Source organism: Equus caballus, chromosome 12 (genome assembly GCF_041296265.1).
Source record: "Equus caballus isolate H_3958 breed thoroughbred chromosome 12, TB-T2T, whole genome shotgun sequence".
In the NCBI taxonomy this organism is placed as follows: domain Eukaryota; kingdom Metazoa; phylum Chordata; class Mammalia; order Perissodactyla; family Equidae; genus Equus; species Equus caballus.
In genome coordinates, this window is record NC_091695.1 from 42,804,305 (window position 1) to 42,825,191 (window position 20,887).

Here is a 20,887-nt window from a genome sequence, read left to right on the forward strand (position 1 = left end):
GGGACGCCGGGGTCTTTCAATAGACGGAAGGGGCGGGGCTTGGGCCGACGAGGTCGTCTGCGATCCTAAATGCGGCTGTGCCGCCTCTCAGGTTCCCAGATGCCAGCGGCGGACGGATCTCTGCCTTCGAGGGATGACGGGGTTTGGGTTGTTGGTCGCTGGAATGAAGTCCCGTTTCGAAAGAAGAGACTAAACACAGTGGGGGTTGTTGCCCATTTTATTTTTTATTAACACGTTCCCTGAGGTCCTCACATCCCCCTCCCCTCTGCGGAAGCTTCCCCAACCACTCACACTGCTTCCTCCTCAGGCTTCTCCACCTGAAAGGAGCTCATCTCCATCACCTGCCACCTGTCAGCAAGCTGGGGCCTGTTCTGAGGGTGCAGCTGGGGCCGCAGCTGAGGGTGGCAGGGTGCTCAGAGCCAGTTCATCCTGACCCAGGATGCCACCTTGGTCCTCAGTGGTCAAAGGGCCACTGGACCCGAAGAACTTCACCATGGCGCACACCTGTGGCAGCTCTGAGAAGGTCTCCACGGCCAGCAGCATGGCCAGGAGCCCCAGGAGCAAGTAACCTGGGGAGGAGAGGTTGCTGGGGCAGTCTCAGGGTGCTCATGATGCTCCCCACCCATCTCCCAGCCTGTGACCCACTCTGGCACCTGGTGCCACTCACAGTTCTCTTAACACTGCCACCTGGGTTCTTCCAACTACAACTCCCCACACCACACCCTAGCCAGGGTCCCTCTACCAATGAGGCTCAGCCTCCCCAATGGTTTATGGGAGTTGTAGTCCAGGCTCCTCCTCCCTCCTCTTCTCCCCCTTGCGCTCCTTGGCAGCTGGACTCACCGAGAAGAGCAAGCTGGCCAAGGTGGTAAAGCACTGGATGCAGGCTGCGGCCATGGGCAGGTAGCAGGTCCCCCAGGCCAATGGTGCTGAGCGAGCTGAAGCAGAAGTAGATGGCCTCCAGCAGGCTGCAGTCGCCCTGCACGCCCCACAGCACCAGTGCTGGCAGGAGCACGAAGGTACCAGCCACTAGCAGGCCCAGTCCAGCTGCCTGCAGCAGCGCAGCCGTGGTCGGTGCCAGCTGCCAGCGGTTGGCAGCCCAGGCACCTGGGCGGCTGAGCAGAGGTAGCAGGCAGTGGCGCAGTGCAGCCATAAGAGCTAGGGAGGCAGGTAGCCCCAGGGCTGCATAGATCACACAGAAGGCCTTTCCACCTGCCGATAGTGGGGCCATGTGGCCATAACCTGGCAAGGAGAGACACATGGGCAATGAACACTTCAGTGGGATGCCTGCTGGGGTCCCCACTACCCCCAGCATTGCCTCTGGCAGAAGGCTGCCCTCTGGTGGCCAAGATTGCTGGACCTGTTCAGGCCCACGCTCTGTCTGGTCCTGCCTTTCATTCACTGGGGGTCTTGGGCAAGTCCCTTAACCTCTCTGGGCCACTCTTTTCTTTTCTGGAAAATGAAAGGATTAAAAGAGACAGTCCCCTCAGGCCTCTTGTAGCTGGAACAATTCTGAGAACTGCTGTCCTGCCCCAGAGGGAGCCTGGCTTTCTGAGAGATTCCTCAGCTCTGTCCTTGACCGATACTTCCAAATTCACTGGGCAGAATGCCACCAACTCTTTCATTCCCCAAAGGTGTATCAAGTCAACCTGTGTGCTAGGGCTTGCACTGGAATCTGAGTCTGTCCAGTGCCTGCCATCTGGTGGGGGAAGCAGGCAGGAAAATTAGGACGCTTGACTTGAAGAACTACATGACTGCATGAGAGAGGGCTTCCAAGGCCAGAAAAGCATGTGCGAAGGCAGGGGAGGTGAGAGAGTGGGGTGTGCTGGGAGAACAGGATCAGCTAGTCCAGAGGCTGTAAACTCAGACGTCTAGAGCAGCCAGATGTGAGACAAGAGGGAGTGGTGGGGACTGGGGTGGACTGGAGAACATGTGCTCTGCCCAAAAGGGCAGGCCCTGTTCCACTCCAGCCAGTATGTTGCCTTGCAGGGATTCTGTCTCAGTGCAAATAGGTTTCTCGATTTTTCCAAAAGAAGTTGGAAAACAGACATTAATTAAAAAAATATTTAGACATAATAAAAAATATTTAGGGGGCCGGACCCATGGACAAGTGGTTAAGTTCGCATGCTCCACTTCGGTGCCCCAGGGTTTTGCTGGTTCGGATCCTGGGTGCGGACTTGGCACCGCTCATCAGGCCATGCTGAGGTGGCGTCCCTCATAGCACAACCAGAGGCGCTCACAGCTAGAATATACAACTATGTACTGGGGGGTTTTGGGGAGAAGAAGAAGAAGAAAAGAAGACTGGCAACAGATGTTAGCTCAGGTGCCAATCTTAAAAAAAAGATATTTAGATACAAAACAAAAGATATTTAGACACTGCGAGACTAAAAACACCAGAGCTGTGGGTCCCATTGCTTTATTTCTCTGGGCCTTTGCACATGCTGTTCTCTTTGCCAGGCATTCCTTCATCCCTCATCTCTGTGCCCTCTTGCCTTGGCTAAAGCCTCATCAGGACTGCCTCCCCCAGGAGCTTTCCCTCACACTCCCTCCCTGAGTCGGTGGTCCTAATCTGTACCCCCCGGGTTCCCTCCAGTTCCCTGCATCCAAGAACCCCTCCCACAATACGTGTTCCCTGCCTTGCTTGAGGCCCGTGGAGTCTGGGCACCCTTCCTGGATCTCACAGAGTGCCTGGCACTGGGGCTGGGTAGAGGCCACACCCCTCCTGGCAGCTGAAGTTGAGGTACCAGTTGGGGTGTGCTGGTGTGGGGAGCCTGAGCTGTGAGGTCAGGTCTAAGAGGGCCTGGGTTCTGTCTGGCATTTTGGGGCTGGGCGAAGGGCTGCACCCCCAGGGACCCCAGGGGCCCCCTCCTACCCGGCTGCCTGGCGGCCTTACCCGTGGTGGTGAGGATGCTGGCAGCGAAGAGCAGGGCTGAGGGCAGATCCCAGTTCCGGGCCTCTGAGCCATTGCCCAGGCTGGAGACCCCATGGGCCTGGGCTGCCAGGACGGTGCTCAGCAGCTCCTCCAGTGCCCCAGGTGGCAGGCAGGCCCCGTACTCCTCCTGGAAAGTGGCCCGCTCGGCCCTGAGCTTGGCCTGGACCCGGAGTGCTGGAGGCCCCTCCAGGGCCTGGAGCACCGCTGCCCCAAGCCCCAGGACCAGCAACTGGGCCACAACCAGTAGTCCATACCTGGCCCAGGGCCTTAGACCCCCCATGGTGTGCCGCCCGGAGTCCGAGGTGCTGTGGGAGCTGGCTGCTCCGCTGCAGGCACCTGGGAGGGGCTGGGCAGGGTGGGGCTGGGAGAAGTGCTGTGTGGGCGGCTGAAGAGGGAGGGAATCCAGGGCGCAAGCTAGGCCGAGCGTGCATGGAGGGAGAGGACGCAGCTCGGACTTGGAAGTGAGCTGGATCACTCCGCCCAGCTTCGGGGGCAAGATGTTATTTGCCCAATTCCCCTCAGCTGGGGTGGTGGGGGCGGGGTGGAGGAAGGCGAGGCCCAGAGAGCTAAGTGGCTCAGAATCACACTGCAGTTGCTAAGTCAAGGACGCGCTCATTCAGTCATACGTACTCCATTCATCCACTCGGCAGGTGCTTAGATCTGAGGACACCAGGGAAGAGGACAGACACAGGTCCCTTCCCTCCTGGTGTTCACACAAGAAACCTGTCAGCAGGGGAACGTGACAAGTTCACATTGTTATAAGCTCCCTGCAGGAGAGAGTTCTGGGGGCAGGGGAATGTCACAGGGAAGGCTCCCAGTCTAAAGAGCGACATTTCAGCAGAACAAGAGCTTGGGATGTGAGAGGAACAGGGGGCTGGCTGTGGGGGAGGGGAGGGAGTAAGGACACAAAGCTTGAGGACAAGTGTGGTCCAGGGGACCCATGGTCGGGGGGGGGGGGGGGGGGGAGAGGCTACTGCAGGCATTCTGGATGGATGGGTGGCAGCCTGAGCAGCAGAATGGGCGAGAAATGGTGGGATTGGGGATGGGCAGGTGGGGACAGGGGGCAGGACACCCAGCACAGCCCCAACAGATGATGCTCCATTCCAAGTCCTTCCCCAGAACCCTTGGTGCCCGAGCCCCCACCTCGCTGAACCTGCTGGAGCAGTGACTGTGGCTGCCATGGCGCGCGCAGGGGAGGGGGAGCCAGGATTCTACTCCCATAAACCATGGCAGTAAGAGAAGCATGAGTGGAGCCAGGTGCCAGGGGGGTCACCCCTCCTGCATCCAGACCATGGGATAGACAAACGGAGGACAAACCCAAAGATGCTGTGGGCTCCTGAGTTTAGCCAGCTGCCTGGGGTAGGAGCGGCACAGCCAGGGAAGGCATCCCAGGGGAAGAGAGGTTGCAGCTGGACCCCCAGGACAAGCGGGGGCCACCCAGCAGCAGGAACAATCGAGGTGAATGCAGTCACTTGAAACGGTGGGAAAGGCCTGCAAGGTGGGGAGAAGGTGGGTGAGGCCAGCGCGTGTGTGGGTGCCTGAGGCCAGTGGACTCGATCCCAGGAGAGGGGGGTGGCGCGAGGCATCCCCGCCCAGACCCAGCCAACTGCCCAGTGTGCTGGGGGCAAGAGGTCACCAGGGTCATGTGATAGATTGGCTCCCCGGTTACCTCTAAGAAAGGTGACAGGCTGTGCTTGGGGAGACAGCTTGGGGAGTTTATTTGGCTTCATTGGATCCCGAGGCCGAGGCCCCAACCCTGGCCGGGGCAGCAGGAAGGCACCCAGAGACCCCTGGCCCCAGATGACCCCCAGGGCAGGAGGGGGTCCAGGCACTGAACCTTGGGGCAGGGGCCACAGTAGCAGGACTTGGTCAAAAGTGCTGGTGACAGCTGAGGCCGGCCCCTCTCCCCTGCACCTCCCCTCCTCCCTGCACCACCCCTGGGGGCAATTCCCTGAGACAGGCTCTGGTCCTCCCAACCAGCTGGGTACAGTGTCGGGCCCCAGTGGGGCAGGTAAGTCGGGGGACCCACAGGTTGCAGGTGTGTGGGGGGTGCAGGCCCCCATCCAGTGTGAAGGGTTCCTGTGCAGTGTAGTGTTCCTGATCCCCAAAGAGGGCGGTCCCTGGGGGAAACCAAGGCAACTACAGAGATGTGCCCGGCTCCTGTTCCAGTGTATGCTGTGGCTCCTTCAGGGCAGCAGGAGCGTGGGGGAGCAGCCTGGCCCACTCAGGGCCCTGCCTCCGGTGCCCATGGGGCCTGGGCACCCATGTCTTTGGTCTGTGCCCTGCAGTCCTGAGGGCCCCCCCGGAAGGGGTTGGCAGGTGGAGAGTCCCAGAAAGGGTCCGAGTCTGGGAACAAGGTCCAGGGCGCCCGGCGGGGCGTAGGCTGTGGCGAGGGCAGGGGCGAAGGCCGTGGCCCAGCTGACACGAAGCTCCACGGGTCGATGCGGCTGCGAAGGGGTGAGGGCCGAGGTCGGCTGATGAGGCCCAGGGGCGGTGAGCGTGGGGTGCCTGGGGTGCCAGGAGCAGAGCGAGATATCCCTGGTGGGGGCGAGACAGTGCTTCCTATGAAGGATGAGGGAGGGGGCACAGGGTCAGACAGCCACCAACTCCTGGGTGTTCCCAGGACGCACTGCCCTGCGCTGGGCCTCAGTTTCCCCATCCGCACAGTGAGCTACTTGACTTGTAACTTCCTCATTCCCTTCTGCCCCATGGTGCATCTGTTTATTATGTTGTGGTTACCGGTCAAGGCATGCATCCCAGCTCTGCTCACTTTCACTTACTGGTGGGAGCCCTGACTCCTTGGATCTCTCTGTGCCTTAACTTTCCTCATCGAAAAAATGGGTATGACAGGAGTACCGAGTTCACAGGGCTGTTACAGTTAAATGTGAATCTCTCTAAAGCACTAGGACAGTACATGGCACAAGGAAGCAACCAGTAGGAGTGTGCTGTCATCATAGTTGTCACCATTGTTATTACACTTCTATTATTTCACAACTGGCCTGGCCGGCCTCACCCCCTGGCCACTGGGGGTCTTAACTTAGAACTCAGTTCCCTAAATCCGTGCGCAGCGCCCTGAGGGTCCGGTTTGAGGTCCAGCAGACAGCTGCGTCCCGCCTTACTGCCCCGCATGACCCCATCAGCCCCTCCCTGCCATGCCACCGCGCAGGCCTGCCTCGGCCACTCACCGCGCCTCTCCTCGCGCCGGGGGCTCTTGGCGGATGGCTGGCCCGCGGGGACAGCCAGCTCGAGCAGCAGGGGCGCGGGCGTGGGCGGGCTGGGGGCGTCGGGGCTCAGCGGGGAGGCGGGGGCGTCGGGCGTCTTGGGGGAGAAGCGGATGAGCGGGGACGGGGGCGGCTCGGCTGCGCACGGCGTGGACAGCGGCGTGGGGGGCGTTGGCGGCGGCTCCCCGCGCTCGCGGCCCGGGCCCCCCGGCGGCTGCAGGTCGCGGCCCAGGCCGAGCGAGGCGAGCAGGGCGGTGCCGCGCAGCAGCGCGCGCTGGATCAGCTTGGGCGTCCCCGAGCTGCTGCCGCGCTCCGAGGGGCTGGGCCGCCGTGGCTCCTCGGGTTCCGGGCTCGGCCGCGGGGGGATACCTGCCGGTGGGGGCGCGGGGGACACAGGTTAGGCCATCTCGGGGAGCGGGGGGCAAAGGGGCCTCTCATTGGCCGTGGAATAAGAACTGAGTTCCGCTCCCAACATTCTTTCTTGGCTCTGGTGCTCCCCCAGCCCACCTGCCTTGCCCATCTCGCACACACACGCACGCACAGACACGCTGGCCTTGCAGAAGCAGGTGTGTGGGGAGGGCAGTGCAGGCTGAGGAACCAGCAGGAGGGAAGCCTGGGAAGCAGCCAGGCGCCCTGGAGCTGAGAGATGGCCCATGGACCGAGAAAGAGAGCCCCCCAGGAGGCAAGCTGTCAAACCACAGTGGGCCTCAGTGGCCTCAATGGCCAGCCAGGGGCATCTGCAGGGCCCCAGGGACCCGGCTGGCCCCACTGACTGGTACTGCAGCCCTGGGCCCATGTCTTCCTGGCTGGGCAGCCCTGGCCCTTCTGCACACCTGCTACTCCAGCAGTGGCTTCCACACAGGTCAACTGCAACGTACACAATAGCCCCAGGAGGGACGTATCACTGTGCCTATTCCAGAAATGAGGAAACCGAGGCTCAGAGAGGTCAGTTGTTTGTGCCAGGGGTTCAGAGAGGTTAAGGCTCTTGTCTAAGGCTGCACAGCCAGTGAGGGGTGGAGCTGACTTCACTCCAGGCAGGGGCGGCAGAGCCTCTGCTCTCCACCGGTTGCCCCCAGTCTTTGCTCTGGATTTCAGAACATCCGTGTCCTACTTGTGGGCCTAGGGTTGGCCTGACTCCACTCTAGAGCACCTGGGCTGGGACTGGGGAACCCATCACTGAGGAGGTAGGGGGGTCTGTGATGGCCTCCCACAAACCCCAATCTTGTCAGGCCCTCCTTGGTTCCAGAACCTGCCATGGCTCTCTGTTGCCACTTGAATAAAGTCCAGGCTCCTTGGCCGGGCTTTCGAAGCCTCTTCCCTCCTCCTCGGGCCAGGCATGGAGTGGGCCTGCCTGAAATGGAGCACTGGGCTGGGTGTCCAGGGGAAGAAATGCAAAGCTGGGAAAACTGAGCTTCTACTATGAACCAGGACTTGACTGGGGCGGTTGCTCTCGGCCGCAACCCTGACCCGGTCTGACTCTCATCCACCCCTCCCACGCCCCATCCCCATGGCCACTGCCTTATAAAATGCGAATCTGCTACAGCCAAGTCTCTGCTTAAGAACTTCCCATCAGTTCCAGGCCCTTCCTGAGCTGCTTCTGACCTGCTTTGCCAGCCTCATTCACTCAGTCATTCAACAAACATCTGCTGACCCATGTCCTGCAGCTGCACTGGGTTCCACAGACCCGGGGGATGCAGGCCGGGCACTCCCTGGCTCTCAACAGTCTGAGTTCCAGCCAGGTTTCTTCTTCCTCAGGTCTGGTGAGCCCTACACCTGCGCACACACTATTCCCTCTGCCCAGCACACCTGTCCAACCTCAGCTTACAGAGATCCCTTATTCACCATTCAAGACCCAGCTGAGATGTCACCTCCTCCATGAAGCTGTGATAGTGTGATTCATAATCAGAAATATATATTTGGTCTTCATCTCATTCCTGGCACAGAGCTCCTAAAATCCTTGGGATTTCCTAAGTGACAGCAATCAAGGTGAGAGGAGTGTCTTTTGTTATTCACAAGGAACCCCTTTTAGCCATACCTGAGTTCAAATGAATGAGGGAGCTTCTGGACAGCCCCTAAGGATGGGGTCTGGTTGCCAGGGGAACCAATCAGGTGATTAGAGGGTTGGAACTTCCAGCCCCCACCCTCTTCTGGGAGGCGAGAGGGACTGGAGATTGAGTTCTGTCCCACAGTGGCCAGTGTTTGGATCAATCGATCAGGTCTATGAAATAGGGTTTCCAAAGAAACCCTAATCGAAAGGGTGCAGAGAGCTGGGTTGGTGAGCACATCAAGGTGCTGGGAGTGGCGTGCCTGGGGAGGGCAGGGCAGTGCTGTGCCCCTTCCCACAGACTGTGCCCTATGCATCTCTTCCATCTGATTGTTCTGGATCTGTGTACTTTATTATAATCAGGTAATTTCGTAAGTAAACTGTTTTCCTGAGTTCTGGGGGCTGTTTAGCAAATTATTAAACCTGAGGAGGGGGTCGTGGGAGGTTGGTCAAAAGCACAGACGACACCCCGGACTTGTGACTGGCATCTGCAGTGGGGAGGAGCGGTGTTGTGGGACTGAGCCCTTGACCTCTGGGCTCTGCCGCTAACTCCAGGTAGACAGTGTCAGAGTGAACTGAATTGTAGGACGCCCAGAGAACTGGTCAATGTGGGGAAAAATCTCGAATATTTGGTGTCAGAAGTGGAGTAGTGTGTAGAGGAAAACCAGAGTTTTTTCCTCTTCTTGAAGCCTTCCCAGGCCACTGTGGGTGTCTAACGCATTGATGCCTGGCTCACGAAATGCATCAGTACCTGTTTGATGGAAGAATCCATTCTTATAATCCTGGCAACAACCACATAAGATTATCATTATTATGTCATTTTACAGGTGAAGAAACTGATAATTTATAGTGAGTTTAAACAGAACAAGGGAAAGACATATTTAAAATAAGCAAGGGAAATGGGACAAAAAGAAGTGAAGCTGGAGGCCAGTACACAAAAGGAGTGGAACGAGGTTCCTGCAGACAATGGTCTGAGAAACTGAGGTTCCAAGAGTTAAGTGACTTGCCCAAGGTCACTGGGCAAGGATTTGAATTCACCTCTAAGCTTCCTGGCAGTAAGAGTTGGCAACCCTGTTATTTAGGAGAAAACGGCACAAGCATGCTTAACCCAGAGATGAAGGTGAAATCGCTTCTGTGGGGCCTCAGGGAGAGGACATGGCCCCCGTGGAGTTAGTGGCTCCAGGGCAAGAATCCTCCCAGTGTAGACTGACTATACCATCAACATACAATCCACTGTGACCAGCTCCCTGGGGGCCAGAATCTCCGGGTGGGACGGGGGCGGGGGAACGACGACAGATGGGGCTTCCCAGTGGTGTGGCTTATGCCTGGGACAATCTCATAGGGCCCTCTTTGATTCTCAGCCAGGCTTCTGACTCTGTAGGTGGCTGGGAGGTCAAGGTCACGTACTCTCGTGGGCCCAAGATAGTGACTGGAGTGTGGGCTTGAGCTAGGGGACCCAAGTGCTCAGGTAGCAGCTGGGCTGCAGCAGGTGACGTCCCTGCTTGAGAAGGATGGGGTCCAGACGCTTGTGTCCCTGTGCCTGTTCAGAGAGGCAAGGCCAAGGGGATCTGCAGACCATGGTCAGCGCTGCTTCAACCTACATGCCTGGGTCGACAAGACTGACTCACATCCCCCATTGGCCCTTCTGGCCTGGTACTTTCTAGAGCAGGTGAATCCAGGCAGCCCCCTTGGCCTTCTGATTCTCAGTTCAGTGCCTGAAGCACAGCCAGCTTGGGGCAACGCAACTGCTGGGGCAGCAAATGGTGCAGCAGATGGGGGTCCAGGGCCCTGCCTCCGGAGTCAGACCTGGGTTCCAATCCCTGTTCTGCTGTGTGCCCTACATCAAACCACTTAACCTTTCTGTGCCTCAGTTTCTTCCTCTATAAAATGGAGCTAATAATAGTACCCACTCACAGTATTGCTTGGCATGTAAAAAGAACCTAATAAACGTTAGCAATTGTTACCACTATTGAAAGCAGGTTAGGTAATGGCGGAGGTGATGGGCTGGGTGGGGTGAGAGGAGCGAGGCTCAGTTGTTCGCCAAATAGGACTCTGCTCTGATGGCAGCTAGGCCGGGCCCTATATTTTGGCTGGGAGAAGCAGGTGTAGCTGGGGACTCTGAAAGAGCCATAAGCGAGGGAGGCTGCACTTTTCTAGCCCTCACCAATGCTGGGCAGAGCTGAGCTGAGTCCTCATCCCTCTGACATGGGAGCCCCACTCGCTGCCCCACCCCCTAGCTTCCAGGCAGTTTATAGGAGAGAAACCCCTTGTTCAAGAGAGCTTCCTTTCCGAGCAAGCTCGCTATGAGCATGGGAGCCAAACTATCTCTGGTTCAAATGCTCAGCTGGGGCCTTTAGTAGGTAAGCTCACCTCTCGGAGCCTCAGCAGCATCATCGTCTCTAAGTGGAGATGATAACAGCACCTCCCTCACAGGACTGTATCATCATGGGGCACAGGAAGGCCCAGAACTGCTCCAGAGGCAGGGAGAATGGGCCTGGGATCCCCACCTGCTCAGCTTTCTTACCCTCTTCTCCTCCTTGGGGCTCCCCAGAAGGGACTCTGAGAAGCACAGTGTGGCACAGCTGCCTGGCTGGCTCCACTCCACAGGGGCAGTTTCCTTCCCCTCTCTGGGCCCAGCTTCCCTTGGGTCACAAATGGGGGGTCTTCCCCTCTACTATCCCTGTCTTCCTACAGTTGCCTGTCTTCCTTCCCTCCCTAGAGCCTGCTGAGGGCACAGTGGCTGCCACAGGGCCAGGCCTGAACAGGGGGACCAGACTCTGGGCCCTCTGAGGTCTGGGCTGTATCCAGCTCAGTCATGGGCCAGACCTGGGTTCTAGGAATGATCTGCCCTGCCTGCTGGCTTCTTGAGGCCTCCCCATAGTACCCACAGAAGGAGTGCAGCAAGAGCCTGCTTGGGCGAGACACACCACTCACCGTTGAGTGCTGGGGGTGTGGAAGGAGATCCTAAGGGGGAGGAGTCATCTGAATCCAGGTACCACGTGGCTTCGTCCATGCGGGACCTTCTCCTGGGGAGAGGAGGAGAGTTGTGCTCTGTGAGTCTCAGGACTGTTGGGAAGCAGGTGATGCTGGGGTGGGGGGCACTCAGGCACTCACCTCCCATTCTGGGCTTCCCCAGGCTTGGGGGAACTGGGACCCCAGGCCCAGCACGCTCGCCGCTCTCCATTGCTTGAGTCCTCTAGACGTCGGGGGGACTGGCGGCCCCACGCCTGGCCTGATTCTGCAGGCTCCACTGTGGGGGGAAAACCAGTAGAATCTGAGCTGAGTTCAGGAGCCCTGATCCTCATCTTCCCATCATGAAAGTCAAGCTCCAGGGGCAGGGGAGCAGGCTGGGCCCCGTATCATTCCCAGAGTGGGCTCTGGGCCACAGAGAACTGAACAGAACTGGGACAGGGTAGGTGGGTTTGGGTCCCGGGGCTGGCAGTGGGGTAGGACATCTCATTTAGTCCTTCAGCTGGCATTTGCTGCTGGGTAGTTAGTAGAGACCTTGGGGCAAACCGCCTGGGTTCCAATTCTGGCTCTGCCCCTTATTAGCTATGTGACGTTAGGCAAGTTACTTTTTTCACTTTATTCATCTATAAAACAGAGATAATAATACTAATGATAGCTACCTCACAGGATAAGTGTGAGGAATTAAGCTAACATTAGCAAAGCATTAAGGAAAATGAGTGGTGCATAGTGTCATACAATTGTTGGCTAAAAAAATTAGTAAAATAAATGCTGCTTGGGGAACTGAAAAGTACAATCTAGACGGATAGGAGAGGGACCCTGGGTGCGGGGAGGAAGACGAGGAGATAGTGGGTGGGATCCACCTCCGAGGACAAGGTTTGACAGAAAGATACCGGGTGTGGGGAAAGGCAGGGGAGGCGAGGTTTCTTACACTGGATGGCCCGGAAGCGGGGGAAGGTGGGTGAGTCCCCAGCCCCGACCTCGAAGACGTTTCTCCTCCTGTCCAGGCCAGGCGAGGCTTGCACGGTGATGCGGTGTTTGAAGTCTGGGGTTGAGAGGGGGAAGCACGGTGCAGGTTTGTGGGGAAGAAGAGCCAGGATCCCAACCAGGATCCCAACTCGCCGGCGCCCTGGGCCGGCTCCCCGGCCACGCAGGCAGTGTAAGGATCGGGCCTGGACGGTGGCTGTGTGACTGGGGCCAGTCTCACTGCCTTCCCGCGCCCCAGGCTCTCAGTAAGGAAAGCCACCGCCTGGACTCCACCACCCAGAGGAGAGCGGCGGAGCAGGAGATTCCCGGGAGCCGGCCCGCCCCGCCCCGCCCCTCGGCCTCCCCAGAACTTTCAAGAGCCCCGCCCCTTCCCGGCCGCAGCCACTCCCAGACCGACCTGCAAACATTTCCGCCAGGACCCGCCCACAGACAGAAAACCCACGCTTGGTCCCGCCCCTCCCGGCCTTCAGCTCACTGGCCCACCCACCAACACCCTAAGCCAATCCCAGTGCGGCCGGCACACAGGCCTGACCCCGCCCCCTGCCACGCAGCCAATGGCGGGCGGCGTGCTGGGACCCGCCCCTTACCGAGGGGCATGCTGATACGCTCGCCGCCGTCGCGCGCGCGGAGCTTGCTGCGCTTGAAGGTGCCGCGGCGGCGGCGCACGTGCGGCCGCTCGCGGTCCACCTGCTGCAGCAGCAGCGTCAGCTCGCGCTCGAACACCTCGAGCTCCCACTGGGCCAGCAGGTGCTCGCGCCGCCGCAGCTGCTCCGCCTGTGACCGCTGCTCACGCGCCGCGCGGGTCAGCTCCTCCTCGCGGCTCAGTAGTTCCTGGGCCCGGGACAGTGAAGGCGGTGGGGTCAGCCGAGTACGCACCCTGGCGCCCACCCCCACTCTCTGCTCCACGGAGATCGGGGAGACACTCCTTCCCGGCGTTCCCTTCCAACCCTGAGACCCCGACTCCTCCCACCTTTTCCTTGGCCCGCAGCTCATCGAAGAGGCCTTGGATCTCACGCTTCCAGCCTTCCTGCATGGAATGGAAGGAGTCCCGCGGCATTTCCCGCAGGACCTGCGCCTCTAGTGCCTCCAACTGCTGTAGGATGGAAGCGAAGTCGGGCCTGCGGTGGGGGTCCTGCGCCCAGCAGTCTGGGGACACGGAGTGGAGGAGGGACAGAATAAGAAAGAGTCCGTGGGTGGATGTGTCCTGGGCCAAGGAACTCTTCCACTCATCCTCACCCCCACCCCCTGCCCCGTCCCCTTACCGGCCATAAGCTGTGCGAAGGGCTCGGGGCAGGTGGATGGGATAGGCAATGTGAGTTTGTTAACTGCCACTCCGTAGGCCACAGCAAGGCAGTCGATGCCACGGTAGGGCACCTCCCCAGTCAGCAATTCCCACAGCAGCACTCCAAAGCTGTGGGCGAGACAAAGGGTCTGTGTCCCCTCCTCTACTCACTCATTGCCATTTCACCCCAAAGCAACCAGGGTCCCTCCCTCTGGGCTCTGCCTGTCTGCCCAGCCCTAGATTTTGGCAGCCACATCTGCCCTCTGCAGCCCCGTAGCTGGCCCAGTCCAGCCTCTACCCAGGCCGCACCTCCAGACATCGCTGCCCTTAGAGAAGGTGGAGGCCTTGATAACCTCGGGAGCCATCCAGGCATAGGTGCCCGCAGCACTCATTTGCGTGGTTTTGTGCCACTCGCGGGCCAGGCCAAAGTCCGTGATCTTCAGGGTCTTGTGCTCCATGTCGTCTCCCTCAATGGGCTGTAGCAGCAGAACTGGGGAAGAGGAGGGCAGGACTGTGGGTGCTCCAGGCTCAGCTGGTGGGGACAAGGGAAGAGCTGGGAGCAAACTGTCATCCAACAGACATCCTGGCTGGGCACTGGGGGCACTGAGGTGATCTTGCCCTGCAGAGCTCACAGCTGGGGTTGGGGTAGAATCAGACAAAAATAAAAATGCCAGGAATCATTTACGGAGGGACAACTAGAGGCCAGACCTTTTACACTCAGCTCTAGCATCCACACACACGCACACAAATTTGTGAGGTAGACACCATTATCCCCATTTTACAGATGACGAAATAGCAGGGAAATGACTTGGCCAAGGTCATACACAAATAAAGCAGAGATTCCAACCTGGTTTGTGTGGTTCCAAGGCCAGTCCTGTAACTTTTTCCTAATACTGGAGTGAATAGAAACTGGCAATATGGCAGCCTCTCAGCTTTTGTGGCTCCGATTTCAAGAGAAACCCATGTCTTGTCATTATGCTGAGGCAGGAGTGTGAATCAGAACCTCCCTCAGTGGGGAGCAGGCGGGAAACCGTTGGCAAGAAGGAGGCCCAGCAGGCACCGCAGACCCCTGGCACCCATATCGCATGGTGGCCAGTGCAGCCACTCCCAGGGGAGAGAAAGACTCTAAGACTTATCTGCTGATGCCTTTGGATAGAGGAGAAAGGGAGGGTCTAAGAAAGTAGTGGGTCTTGGCCAGAAAGGAGGAGCTTGGGGCTAATGTAGGAGTGGATGGTCAGACTTGGCAGGGGCTCATGGCTTTGGCCCAAATGGGGCCACCAAACTCTGTACAGAGAGGAGAAGCAACAGCTTGCAGATCTCTCAAGACAAACATGGCTCAAATGAGAGAAGTGTTAGAGGAATAGAAAGAGGACAAAATCAGAAAGTCATCAAGAGTCTGAAGGGGCCTCTCTGCTTTTCTGGGTAGAGCTGAGGGCATCACAGAGAAATGACATCCAAGCCAAGGACATTTCTGAACACGGGTTGTTTCTGGGCACACTTCTCAGCAGTCCTGCTCGGGGTCACTGCACCAGAATAAGGGCAGCACAGGGTACTGGGGGTGGGGCAGAGGGGATGGGCGCCTAACCCAGCCTGGTGAGTCAGGGAAGACTTCTCAGAGGAGGTGGCAGAACCAGCATATTCACTTTTCTAGGCCGAAAGCCACAACCCCTGCTCCTGCTGCTGGCCAAGTTCTCTGGGCCTCATGGGGGCATCTGGCACTGCCGCCCAGCCCCTCCCCACTGTCCTTGGCTCCTGGGGCCTCTGGCTGCTTGTGCTGTTTCCTCCAGGGCCTCCCCACCCTCAGCCTTTTCAATGCTCTCAGAGCCTGGCCTCTCCTGAACCTCTGCCACCGCCCCCGGGCTGTCTCGGCTGCCCCCTCCCCATTGGCACCTCCCACGTTTGGAGTTCTAGGCTAGAAGTCGATTCAGCTGCCCAACAGCTGCCCTGTGCCCTCAACAACCACCTTCATCGTCCCACGGTGCCTGGCAAATCTTCCTGCAATTTCTCCTAATTCAGAGAATGGTCCTGCATCTACCCTCTCCTCTGAGCCAGACCGGGGCTGAGTCCTGAACAGTAAATAAAGTCAAGGATGATGACAAAACCCACCTCTGAGGGTCATCCTGAGTACTACACAAGATGACACTGTCTAAGGCCTTGGCTCGGGGTCTGACATCTGGTGGGAGCAACTACTAAATGCCAGCGGTCCTAAACATTCTGCCCACTGACATCTCTCGTGTCAACTCCGTCCTTTCCATCCTCTATCACAACTTACTTCCCCCTTCACAACAGCCTCCACCCTGTTTAGGAAGCCCTATACAAGGTCGTTCCAAAGAATCACAGTAGGCTGGGGGCAGGTGGCTGGAGTGGGACCAGGCAGAGGGGTCTGTGTGCTTGAGTCAGGGACGGACTCCCGTCTCCTTTGGTGCCAGGACCCACCCATCCTCTTGAAGACCAATCCCTGCTGCTTCCTGGCTGGGTCTCTAGCCACTTGTGGTACCTCGCAGGCTGGAGAAGCCCTTTCTGCACCAGTATCTCAGGCTGGGAGGCCAGCCTCCCCCTTTCAGTCAGGTAATCTGAGGCCCAGGGAGGGGCAGCAACTCACCCCAAGTCTCAGGACTTCTTTGTACTGGTGGCCTTTCTGCCACCTCCTGCCCCCAGCTCCATCTGACACCTGCATCTTCATCCTCACATCCATGTCCCCACTCGTTTTTCCAAGTGCCTCGAATCTGTCCCAACCCGAGTTGCTCTTCTGGGGTCTGTTGTACCCTTTGGGGTTGGGGTGGTCAGGGGCCACCTGGAGGAGAGGGGGCTAGAGATCCCCAGGCTCCAAGCCCCCACTGTTGGCTCCCTGGCCACTACAAGGGACCTGGTCCCCAGTCCCCTTCCTAGGCTGGCCTCTGTGGGGCTTGGGAGTGGCTTAGGCTGCTCACACCTCTTCCGCTTCCCTGCCATGGTCCCTACTTCTCCTTTCTGGGAGGCCTGGGCCAGGTCTCAAACGGGGGGGCTCCTTTTGGGGGAGAATTAGGGGAGGTCAGGCCCAGGCCGGGCTGGCTGGTCAGTCCTGTGACTCGTGGGCCTGGAGAATTCCCCCTCCTCTCCCCGCCAGGCTTCCTCACAAGGCCCCCATTGTCCAGGAAAATCACGCCATTGTTTCCTGCCTGCGCACCCCCAGCCCAGGGACTCCCCCCCAATCCCGCAGACAGCACCCCGGGCCTAGGACTGGGGTCTGCGAGGTGGGAGGCCAGGCTTGGGGGGTTGAGGGTACCTTGGCTACCCTTTACCACCAGCCAGACTCTGGAAGGACACAGGGGATGGGGGGGGTTGGGTAGGGGTATAAGCCCTGGCTCCTTCCTCTCCCACAAACCCCCCACCCCCAGCTCTTTCCTCTCCTGCAGGCAGCTGGGCTGGGGAGGGAGCAGAGGCTGGAGCAGGGGCAGGAAGCCGGCTCAGGGGCAGCAGGAAACGCAGGAAGCGGTGGGGAGGGTGGGGAGCAGGGGCCTGGGCTATTGTTCCATTTTCTCTGGAAAGAAAACTAGAGGAAAAACAGAAGACAGAGTCCCCTCCCCCCGGGCCTTCGGGGAATCCCCCTCAGGCTGGGGCAGGGAGTAGGGGTCCCTAGATGGCTAGGGTCCAGGAGTGAGGCTGAGGGGTGGCCACTGTCCCTTACTATGGGTGAGAGGAGTGGGTGGGAGGGCTGGCAGGCCTCCCCAGCTCCTCTAGCCCTGGCATTGACTCCATGGCACTGGGTCCTGGTGTTTTGCTCCCCTCAAGCCCCTTATCTGTGGCCAGCCCAAGCAAGGAGGCTCAAAATATCCATGCTCACCCCTCCAAGAGCTGCCCATGTTTCTCCTGTAACCCCACCGGCCCCTCTGTACTTCATTTTGCTCTACAGCCTGCACGCTGGGTCCCAGCAGACTCAGCCCTTGTCCCCATGGCTGTGCTGGGTCCTATCTCCTCACCCTTGCTCTCATCAGGCCCTGCCAACAACTGTGGGCCTCTCTGAACGCTGCCTGCTTTTCTTCTGGTCTGAAGCTTGCCTGCTTCAGGAAGCCCTCTAAACCTGTCACTTGCTTGTCTCGGGCCCATGCCGCGCAGCGTGTGGGGCCGGAAATGGCTGGAGATGGAGTGCCTCACTGCTCCAGTCTCCACCACACCCACTCTAAGTGCTGATGCCAGGTGAGGCCGTTTTGGCGATCCAGCCCTCGAATGTCCATATCCACAGCTGAGGACCCACGGCGCGCCGGGCATCAGATGCCAGGGTTTCCCTAGTCCATGAAACGGTTTCACTCTCCCAGTCACTCCCTTTTTACAGAATCTGAAATCGAGGCTCTGAGTTGAAATAACCCGTTAGAGGTCATGCAGCCAGGGGAGGGGTGGGTCCAGCCCTGGTCCCAGCCTTGGCCACCAAGGGTGGCTATCGCCTCTGAGACGTCTGTTCAAGAGGAGCTACCCACCACAAGTGGAGGGGAGAGCCGGGCACCAACAGCACAAGTGTGAACTGTAGGGGAGGGGAGATGAGAAATGCCAGCAGCCAGTACTCTACTCCCTTGAGGTGGTGGCCGTGGCTAGGCAGAATGATTATGGCCCACCTGAGCGATCCCAACTTTTTAACTTGGCAGCTGTAAGCTGGGGTCAAGGACTCCTTCTGGGGCTGGGGCACAAAGGTCTCTGGTCAAGTGGAACTCCCCTAGGGCAGGAGCTCCTGCTTTCAGCAGGTCCCCAGGTAGGCTCAACTGAGAGTTGGCAGTGGGTGTGTGCTTGGGCCATGCCACCCTCCAACCACGCTCCCCAAAACTCACTGTTGTTGGACTTGAGGTCTCGGTGGATGACAGGCACCAGGGCCTCGCAGTGCAGGTAGTGCATCCCACGGGCAATTTGCACGGCCCAGTTGACCAGCACATGGGGGGGCACACGCCGCCCAGCCAGGGCACGGCTGAGGGGCCCACCGGCCGCGTACTCCATCACCAGGCACAGGTTGGGCTCCTCCAGGCACACGGCCTTGAGGGCAATGATGTTGGGGTGTGCCAGCATGGCAAAAAGCCGGGCCTCCTGGCGCACACTCTCAGCTGTCACACTGATGTCCTCATCAGGGTCCTGACGAGCTGCCTTCACAGCCACCAGCTCACCTCGCCAGCTGCCGCGGTATACCTTGCCGAAGCCACCAATGCCGATCACCTCCTCCAGGCGCAGCTCCTGGAAGCTGGCCACCTCGCAGGGGGGCGGGCCGCCGCCCCGAGACACATAGTTGGATGGAAAGATGCCCACCTGTCCGCCCACCTGGCCCGCCCACCAGCCCTCATCGCCTGAGATAGCTGCATCCCGGGACAGCACCTCCACACGGTCACCCTTCCGCAGGGCCAGCTCATCCTGCCCACTGGGCTCATAGTCGAACAGGGCTGTCCACACAGGGTTGGCATAAGCCGCTGCCTTCGGGGACCCCTCCGGCCAGCCTCCTCCGCTGCTGCCCCCACCGCCCCCACCGCCCCCGCTGTTCCATGACCCCAGTGGGCTCTTGAGGAAGAGGTTCTTCAAGGGCTCCATGGCTGGGAGCCGGCGTTGGGGCGTGTGGGGGACCTTCCCTGGGTGTCCCTGGTCCCCACCCCTGCTGGCTGCCGAGGCCCTAGTCCCGGAACTTGGGCATCCGGGCCCTGGCCCTCAGCCCCAGACCCACGCCTCTCTGGGGAGCCAGGAGTGTCGCCTCCCGGCCCCCCGCATCTCGGGCTTCTAGAGGACGGCACCCCAGGGCAGTGTGGTCAGGCTCCCGGGGTGGGACCCCGGGGCCTCCGGCGTCTCACCATGGCTAGCTCGGAGGGGCCAGGGCGTCCCTCAGTTCCGGAGCAGTCCTGGGAGCCTGGCTCTGGCACCCGCCAAGTGTAAGGTGGTGCCAGCGAGGGGCAGCGCCTGGATTCCGGTTAGGTTTTTTTGCACAGGGGGTGGCTGGAGCGTCCCTAGTTGGGCCGAGCTGCCTCTTCCCGGCCCGGCTCCCTCAGCCCGACGGCTCCAACCCCGTTCTCTTCTTCCTCCTCCCTTTGTACTTTGGCCCCGGGGGCGGGAGGCAGAGGTGGAGGGTGGAGTTTCACTTTTTTCCGCTCTTCTCCCTCCTGCAGGAAACAGCATCAGATGACGCGAGCGGGTAGCACCGCTCCCCTCCCAGAGGCTGCAGGCGGCTGGGCCGGGGAGTTCCAGGGTAGGCAGGCGAGGAGGGGCAGAAGGAGGGGAAAGGTAGGCCCGACGCCCCATCACAGCAGGTTTAGGGTCGAAGTTGGTCTCTGCTAAGGACGGGCCATCCCCGCCCTCTGCATACGCATCAGCAAAATGGGGTGAAGAACTTGGCTTGGGAGTGGGGCGAACCGGAGTCTGCTCTTGGCTACGAAGTTGCAGGGCTGTGTGACCCATCCTCTTTGTGCCTCATTTTCTTCATATCTGAAATAGGGGCCAGAAGCTCCGCTTTCCACTGGCGAAGACTGGAGGAGGACGGAATTGGCTGCACCTCAAGCTCTTGGAAGGGGTCGTCTAAGGCTCTCCTCACCTGGGAAACAATCCACTTCTTCACGCCCCTTCCCCAGTGGGCAGAAACCTGAGACTGTTGTCCCCGAAATTTGCCCCGTGATAGGGTTCAGAATAGCTAAGCGTCCCTTACAACCGCTGGGTTGCCCCCAATCGCCTTGAGCCTGTCACTTTAAGAAAGACGACGCTTTCCTATTTCGACTATTCCTGCCTGTTCTCGAGGGTCTTCCTCTACACTCTAGGTCTGAGCTCTGACCCGGAAGTAGAGGCCGCTTGGGCAGAGAGACGGTCATGACGTTTGAGGTCCAGCACTAAAAGGGCGGACCAAGAGGGGCGTGCTTCGGCAGCGGAGAGCTCTCGCCCTACCCCTGGGGAGTCCACGCCTCCATCCTTTTCCCCGCCTCCTGTAACTCACTGGGAGAGCTTTACGCCAGTTAACGCCGCCGTTACCCAATGGCCACCCAACTATCCCTTCGGTTCCGCCCGGGGGTCTCCGCGAGCTTGGCGCTGCCTAGGTGTGCGCATGCGCTCAAGCGCTTCTACTTTTGGATCTTTTCCCTTGCACCTAGATTCTGCGCACGCCCACAGGGCTCCGCCGCTTTTTATCTCCATCACCTCCCTGCGCTTGCGCATTCATGCCGTAAGGTTTTCCTTTTCCGGGTCCCAACTGGGCCCGTCGGGCGCATGCGCCACTGCAGGCTGGCGGCTCGCGGCTCCTGCTTCCGGCCTCCCCCTTGGGCCGGCTCCCGCAGAAGCGGGGCGAACGCGGAGCCCTAAGCGAGTGACCTGTGACCCCGGAAGTGGACCTCAGTGTCCCCGGGCTCTCCCGGGCCGGAGCCGAGAGAGCCGTCACCTGTACCCCCGGAGCACCCACCCCACGCCCACTTCTGGATGCCGCCGACGGGTACCCGGCCCGTGCCCCGCGCCTGCCTGCCGGCTCGGCCCCTCGG

General features: G+C 59.6%; 2 protein-coding genes across 5 annotated transcripts; both read right to left on the reverse strand.

Annotated features, from left to right (window-relative positions):
- Positions 1–203: 203 nt before the first annotated feature.
- KCNK7 (potassium two pore domain channel subfamily K member 7) lies at positions 204–4,215 on the reverse strand. Its single transcript, XM_001493848.5, has 3 exons — positions 2,891–4,215; positions 841–1,239; positions 204–569 (listed from the first exon to the last, which is right to left on the reverse strand). The coding sequence occupies exons 1-3, from the start codon at positions 3,207–3,209 to the stop codon at positions 352–354; spliced, it is 936 nt and encodes a 311-aa protein (XP_001493898.1). The 5' UTR covers positions 3,210–4,215; the 3' UTR covers positions 204–351.
- A 408-nt stretch (positions 4,216–4,623) lies between these two features.
- Positions 4,624–20,515, reverse strand: MAP3K11 (mitogen-activated protein kinase kinase kinase 11). 4 transcript variants are annotated; one of them, XM_023654459.2, is made up of 10 exons: positions 18,230–20,515; positions 13,740–13,920; positions 13,411–13,559; positions 13,119–13,294; positions 12,736–12,979; positions 12,093–12,206; positions 11,309–11,444; positions 11,129–11,220; positions 6,115–6,519; positions 4,624–5,491 (listed from the first exon to the last, which is right to left on the reverse strand). In XM_023654459.2, exons 1-10 carry the CDS (start codon positions 18,969–18,971, stop codon positions 5,154–5,156), a joined length of 2,577 nt encoding a protein of 858 aa, XP_023510227.2. In that variant the 5' UTR covers positions 18,972–20,515; the 3' UTR covers positions 4,624–5,153. The 4 variants fall into 4 exon arrangements, with proteins under 4 accessions (XP_023510227.2, XP_070086289.1, XP_023510225.2 ...); XM_070230188.1 differs by having other exon boundaries at positions 4,624–5,467; positions 18,230–20,513; XM_023654457.2 differs by having other exon boundaries at positions 13,740–13,962; positions 18,230–19,480.
- Between the last annotated feature and the right edge of the window lie 372 nt (positions 20,516–20,887).